Here is a 7,329-nt window from a genome sequence, read left to right as displayed (position 1 = left end):
ATGGAACGGCTCCCGCCGATGGATCTGATGCGCTCCGAGAAGATGACGCTCGTCCAACTCATCATTCCGGCCGAGTCCGCTCACCGAGCCGTCTCCTATCTCGGCGAACTCGGCCTCCTCCAATTCCGAGACGTACGTTCCATAATACTCTTTCATAGATCAGCTTCATGTTCTTTTCTTTTACTTACACAAATTTTCCGTCATTTTGATTTTTTTTGCTCGTTTTTTTATCTTTACTTTTGGAAGAATGATTTCTTCGTGTTTGTTTTGGAGTTCGTTCGTCGTTTTGTTCGAGTTCAGTATGAAAACTGAAAAACTGTTTACGTATCTCTCAAGGAACGGTTGAAGATTGCTATGTTGTTGAATTTCACTGTTGAAATGAATCTGGTAATGGCAAATGGTGTTTCTCTTGTTGTTTGTCACATGCACAGTTAGTGAAAACTGTGATCGAACGTTCTGAGTGTTTATGTGAAATTTCTTTGCATGATGAATCTATTTACTATTGAAGAGCTGGTCAACAATTGCGTAGTCCCATTGTTGTTGTTATATTATTCGTCGTTCATAACTTCTTTAGAATGTTTATAATTATAGGAGGTCTCTCCTAAGTAGTTACTATTTTCTGATGAATCATTGATGTATATATGGGCTTCTAGAAGTGCTTTTGGCCTTCCCAGAATTCCTGGTTTGGACGTTGCTGCTGTAAAATTCTTCTAAGATCTAAAATAATTGTGCTCTTATGAACATACTTTCTTCATCTACAGTTAAATTCTGAGAAAAGTCCCTTTCAGAGAACGTTTGTTAACCAGGTAATCTTCCCTGCTCTCATTAGCCGGAATCCTGTTGGTTTCTTTATACCCCGATATTTGTTGTCTTTTCTGCATTGAAGTTTAAAATGTATTATTTTTGTTTGTCAATATTTGAGGTGAAGTTGGAATTTAAAGGTTTTCCTATTGGAGATCCTGCTAAATACACTTAGTTGGAAGAATATGACAAATAGCATTAATCGTTTCATGTCAATCAGACTATTGTTATCCAAATCCTCAAGATTTGATTTTAAAACTTGTTCTAACTTTGGAATAGTTTTTTAAAAGATGTTTTCCCTCAAGTTTCTAGAATTTACGTAAACCGAACTTCGTGTATAGAAAAAACATTAAAGTTATCGCTTATAGTTTATTTTTGGATTGGATATGATATCAGCAATCTTCAAAAGTCAGGGTTATGCTTATACTTGTCTATATTTATTTATTTATCAATATTAAGTCCCATTTGTATTTAACAGGTGAAGCGATGTGCAGAAATTTCAAGAAAGCTACGATTCTTCAAGGATCAAATCAGTAAAGCTGGTGTAGTATCTTCTGATCCAGTAATGCAGCCAGATATTCACTTAGAGGATTTAGAGGTCCTTCTCTTATTTTACTGCTTTTTCCCCAACAGATATGGTCAGTAAGTGCCCTAGGGCTTGCATTCAAGTTAGGCTGGGTTTGGTAAAGCTTTTTCAGGAGGTGTTTGTGCTTTTAAAAAGCACAAGCACGTCATTTTGCGTTTGGTAAATTAAAAAACTCAAGTGCTTGTGCTTGCGGCTTTTAAAAGTTAGGGGTGCTTTTGAAAGCACCTAGGAGGGAGCTTTTCAAAGCTGGCTTATGCTTACCAAATTTTTTTCATTTTCCCGCACATATTTCCCGCTATTATATTGCCATTAAAATCTATATGTGTTCCATTTTTTATGATCTGTAAAGGTGAACCAATATACATATAGGTGGGTAATGGACGTACCCAGTACTAACATTGGATTACATACAAATTTTATTATTGACTAATGATAAATCTATTTATATTAGTACAGAGAATAAATCAAGTAAATATGTTAATTATTAGTCTCTAAAATTTGAGTTAGTATCAAAATAAAGTGTTAATTGATTCAATTAGAACTCCAAAATTTGATTTATGAATCATATTATCAGTTTATTGTTTCTTGTGATTTTTTTTCAAGTAATGTTAATTAATTATTCTATGATTCTTTTGTTTTTATAATATATCCGGTTCCTGTGTTATTATTAGCCTACTAGAATAGAATAATATTGTAAACATGATAATATGATTAGGATAAAATAAATTTTTATGATACTTATATCAAATTTTAAAGTTAAAAAATAGAAGAATTTATTTATTATATTTATGTTTATTATGAATTTTTTATTTTAACATTATTTTATTTTAAAATATTATATAAAATTTTAAAGAATTTGAAAAAAAAATTATTTTTTTTGTTATAAACATGGAAAGCCTTTTTTAATTTGATTTTACCAAACGTAAGTGCTGCAGCTTTTAAAAAGCTGTCTTTTAAAAGACAGCTTTCATAAGCTACTTTTAAAAAGCAAAAACTTTACCAAACTAAGCCTTAATATATTCAGGATGCAGGACAAGAAATTAGAAATGACATGATGTAATTTAAGTCAGTTATCTGCATTTTACTATTTTATGTGGAAACTTTAACACTCGAAGCTGACGTTTTTAGTCTCTTGGATTCCTCTGAAAACAGATACAACTTGCTGAGCATGAACATGTGCTAACTGAAATGAATTCTAACAGTGAGAAGCTTCAGCAATCATATATGGAACTCTTGGAGTTCAAAGTTGTATTGCAAAAGGTATTTCGTTTTGTGATTAGTATTGAACATATTCTCATAACCTCATGTTTCTTTGAAAGTACTAGAGTTGATCATCTGCTTCCTCTTATCTTCATTATAATAATATTCTCCGCTCGAATTTAGTTAGCAAATAGTGCTCTTTCTGATCACAACTTCGCATTAAATACTAGAATGGTGTACTTATTCTAATATTGTTTCTGATTTTATTTTAATCCATTTGCTTTGATATAAAATACTTACTATATACTTTTTTCCCTGAATCCATGATATAATTTTATGGGTAAATTTCAGGCATCTGCTATTCTATTTTCAAATCATGGCCATGCTGTTCCAGAAGAGAGAGAACTAGAGGAGAATATTAACTCAAAAGGAGATTATGTTGAGACACCATTTTTGTTTGAACAGGTCCTTCGTAATTTCATCATTCAAAAGTTTAGAATCCTCTAGTCTATTACCTTTTATTTCGCCTTAATTTTATTTATCTTGGAATGCGCTTCAATTATTTGCATATTTAATAGGAAACGAGTATGGAGCCAACAAATCAATCTGGTTTAAGATTTATCAGCGGCACAATTTGTAAATCCAAAGTTCTTAGCTTTGAAAGGATGTTGTTTCGTGCTACAAGAGGCAACATGCTGTTCAATCAGGAACCAGCTGATGACCAACTCATGGATCCTATTTCAAATGAGATGGTTTTCTTTCTTCTTATTACTTTAATGATGATTTATTTTCGGCTACAATTTTCTTATTCTGTATTTAAGTAATCATTGTACCATTTTATGCCTCCATTTATTTTCTGATCAATGGATTCTTTGTCCGCATGAAGACTGACCTCTGAAATTTTCTTTCCAGATAGAGAAAGCAGTATTTGTGGTGCTTTTCTCTGGGGAGCGAGCAAGAACAAAGATTCTGAAAATTTGTGAGGCGTTTGGGGCACATAGTTACCCTGTCCCTGAAGATATAAGTAAACAAAGGCAGATAATTAACGAGGTAAACATGAGCTTAAGAAGATCCTTATATACTAAATAAGATTTCAGAATACGGTAACATAAAGCTGTTGAGTTTTGTTTTCTGGCAGTATCATTCATTGGTATTGAGTAGTATCATGAGAAAATGTGAATTATATTGAAATGAACTGTGCCTTGCCAAGTAGATTGTTTCTGTTGCTCTATATCATTTATGTCGTCTTTTGTGACTTATACATAGGAAATTGAAAACAAAATGATTTGAAAAGCTTAGTTGGTGGTCATAGGTTTCATCACGTCTTGCTGACATAGAAGCTACTTTGGATGCTGGGACTAGGCACCGGAATAAGGCTCTAGCTTCTGTAGGAGATAATGTTGAAAAATGGATGGACATGGTAAGAGTTAACTTGTGAATATAATCGTCTCAGATTTTTTTTGTTCTGTCTGTTGTAGCTGGAAAAGTGTACTAATCTCTGATAATTATTCTCAAGTAATGGTTCTCAATCTCATCATCCTGTCCTAGGTAAGAAGAGAGAAAGCTGTCTATGATACATTGAACATGCTAAACTTTGATGTCACAAAAAAATGTCTTGTTGGGGAAGGATGGTGCCCTATATCTGCAACAGCACAGGTAGATCCCAACTAAATCTTTTTTTTTTTAATAACTGGGACACTTTGTTATTTATCGGAAATGTTAGGTAACTAAAAAGATTTAGCAGCAATTAATGAATGCTAAATAAAATTGGTTGTTTTTTTGTCTCCCTAGCATTACCGGTTATTTATATTATCAGTTTATCACTAAAGAGATTGCATTTATGATATTCCAGATTCAGGAGGCATTGCAACGTGCAACTTTTGATAGCAATTCACTAGTTGGCATAATCTTTCATTCAATGGATGCACTGGAATCTCCGCCTACATATTTTAGGACCAACAATTTCACAAGCCCATATCAGGAAATCGTTGATGCATATGGGTGAGCACAATATTTATTATGGTTTGTAAGAGTAGCATATATGCTTTAAAGACGCAGTGAAGTTAATTACTTTTCGTGGAATTGGAAATACATGAATAGCTTCTATGCCAGTTGATAAATAAACCGTCAGATCAACATGGATGCACTACAAATAAGACAAAGTATAACTTTATTGGAAAACTGAAAATACTCCTGACGAGCATTTTTAATGGCAGTGTTGCAAGATATCAAGAAGCGAATCCTGCAGTTTACACAGTTATTACATTTCCATTTCTTTTCGCGGTGATGTTTGGGGACTGGGGTCATGGAATTTGCCTATTGCTTGGAGCATTAGTCCTTATAGCATGTGAAAAAAAGCTCAGCGCTCAGGTGATTTCATTGTAACTGTCACAAATAAAGTAAACATTGAAAAGATTATACCAAATGCATAATGGGTGTGACACATCAATTGAACATCATTCTTTTTCCATCTAATGTCTAATAAGATCATTGTGATGTTCAACAAGCTAGTACGTCCACTTACTACGAGCAGATTAGCATCAGAGTGTAATTTCTAAGTTGGGTTCCGATCAAAATATATTGAAAACAATTTTATTTATTTTCTGCGAAACACATAATTGCATACAGATAAACCGGTTATGCCTTACTTTTGTCTTGCACTTTGAAAGTTGGCATCGGAACTAGACACCTGATAGTTTTATTTTATTTCTCCCAGAGACTTGGAAGCTTTATGGAGATGCTATTTGGCGGGCGCTATGTGCTTCTTTTAATGTCATTATTTTCAATCTACTGTGGGTTAATCTACAATGAATTTTTCTGTGTTCCTTTTCACATATTTGGAGTGTCGGCTTACAAATGCCGAGATAATTCATGCAGGTCTTCAATAACTTTTGTGCTAGTATTTTTTATTTGTTATATTTCCTAAATACATGATGCATTACTTGGTATTTTATGCTGTCTTTATTATTTCTTTGAATTACACTTGTGCATTCTTTATTAAAACTATTGTTGAGAGCTATTCCATTTATAAAAAGAAAAAGTTCTTCAATAACTTGGTTATTGCGTTTCGGAGTTGGGTATTGCTGTGAATGAGTTGATTGCCTTCTCTTCTTTAATGCATTTTATGTACAAAGGTATTCTCGAATATGTTCTGTAGCCAGGTTGATGAGATGTATGTCATTTGGGTAGAGGTCCTATGTTCAAACATTGAAGTTATGGTATAAACTCCTAGATATGCCGAATTTTACATTTTCTAAATTTCTGATGTCAATTCACGTCATTCTGCTAAGTTGTGAACGACAATGTGAATAATCATTTCGTTTGACACCATCAATTACCAATTCTAACTTATAAGAGTTACCGTGACATCTGCCAGTTATCCTTGAAGACTGAAGCAAATATTATTTGACTTTTCCTCCCTGTTTGAAGTTTGTACATATTATCATACATTTGTTTCTATTTTTTGTTATATAGGATCAATTCTAACAGGAAAACTATTGTTCTGTTTATTTGAAATTATTGATGTTTCATTTATAAGTTGAAAAAATTATGCCATGAGGAATAATTTATTGCCGTCCCTTGCAAAGATGCACTTGTCTGTTAATGCCCTCTACAGCTTCAGAACTTGATTGGGAAGCTGTTTTTAACTGGTCTTAACTTTGTGCTGTTTGGTTTTTCTTCATTCTCCACATTTTATCAGGGATGCGCATACCATTGGTTTAGTCAAATATCGAGAAACATACCCATTTGGTGTGGATCCCAGATGGCGTGGAAGTCGTTCAGAATTGGCTTTCCTTAACTCCCTCAAGATGAAGATGTCCATTCTACTTGGTGTGGTGCATATGAACTTAGGAATTATGTTGAGTTATTTCAACGCTTGTTTTTTTGTTAACTCAATAGATATAAGGTGTGTTGCTCTTCTAACTCGATGTAGCTATTATTGTTGCCGCCCTTTGAGTAAAATTTTCAACTTACTCTTCATGTTGCTTTCTAGGTACCAGTTTGTGCCACAGATGATTTTCCTCAACAGTCTATTTGGGTATCTTTCCCTTCTCATTGTTGTTAAGTGGTGTACTGGCTCACAAGCGGACCTCTATCATGTAATGATTTACATGTTTTTAAGCCCTTTTGAGAAACTCGGTGAGAATCAGTTATTCTGGGGCCAAGGGGTACTTCAAGTATGATTCTGGTTCTTTTTTTCATTGTTGCTTCATAAATATATTATTGTTCTATTTCCTCGTTTTTCTGAGTTACGGCTTATATGCAGGTAGTTTTGTTACTTTCTGCTCTAATTGCAGTTCCTTGGATGCTCTTTCCAAAACCTTTTATACTAAAGAAGCTTTATGATGAGGTGCCACTTTTGCTTTCAGGGTTCTCTTATTTTATTGCTTGAAAGCTTGATATGTGTAAATTATGTCGGGGTTTGAGCTTCCCCTATTAGGATTCTGATCCGCTGAAGGTGGTTGAACTTCAACTCAACTTGAGATCCATTACAGGATCTTTTTCTGTGGACTAAAATATACTTGTTCTAACTTACTTACTTCTATAGGCTATGCTGACTTTTTTGTGTTGCCATATTTCAACTTGTTCTATACTTTCCTTCATAGCCAGTTATTAATAACACATGGCCATTGAGTTTGTCAGGCAATTAATCTTCTTCTATCCTGAATTATTATAGAGATTTTTTCAAGGGCAAACTTATGGTAAGCTTAATACAACTGAGATGGAGACTGAGGTGGAAC

The 7,329-nt window shown here is 33.7% G+C and overlaps 1 protein-coding gene across 1 annotated transcript in view; it reads left to right on the top strand.

Annotated features, from left to right (window-relative positions):
• Positions 1 to 7,329, top strand: part of LOC107476913 (V-type proton ATPase subunit a1-like) — an 8,535-nt gene continuing 1,206 nt past the window's right edge. The window contains 17 exon segments of the mRNA XM_052259546.1: positions 1 to 132; positions 762 to 806; positions 1,280 to 1,399; positions 2,540 to 2,647; positions 2,939 to 3,052; positions 3,166 to 3,339; positions 3,500 to 3,637; positions 3,900 to 4,007; positions 4,136 to 4,243; positions 4,440 to 4,588; positions 4,804 to 4,957; positions 5,304 to 5,464; positions 6,288 to 6,494; positions 6,582 to 6,765; positions 6,855 to 6,938; positions 7,266 to 7,326; position 7,329. The exon segment at position 7,329 is cut by the window's right edge and continues 126 nt beyond it. Of these exon segments, the coding sequence (XP_052115506.1) occupies positions 1 to 132; positions 762 to 806; positions 1,280 to 1,399; positions 2,540 to 2,647; positions 2,939 to 3,052; positions 3,166 to 3,339; positions 3,500 to 3,637; positions 3,900 to 4,007; positions 4,136 to 4,243; positions 4,440 to 4,588; positions 4,804 to 4,957; positions 5,304 to 5,464; positions 6,288 to 6,494; positions 6,582 to 6,765; positions 6,855 to 6,938; positions 7,266 to 7,326; position 7,329 (2,048 nt within the window).

This window comes from Arachis duranensis, chromosome 3 (genome assembly GCF_000817695.3).
Source record: "Arachis duranensis cultivar V14167 chromosome 3, aradu.V14167.gnm2.J7QH, whole genome shotgun sequence".
Taxonomy (NCBI): domain Eukaryota; kingdom Viridiplantae; phylum Streptophyta; class Magnoliopsida; order Fabales; family Fabaceae; genus Arachis; species Arachis duranensis.
This window is presented reverse-complemented; position numbering and strand designations above follow the sequence as displayed.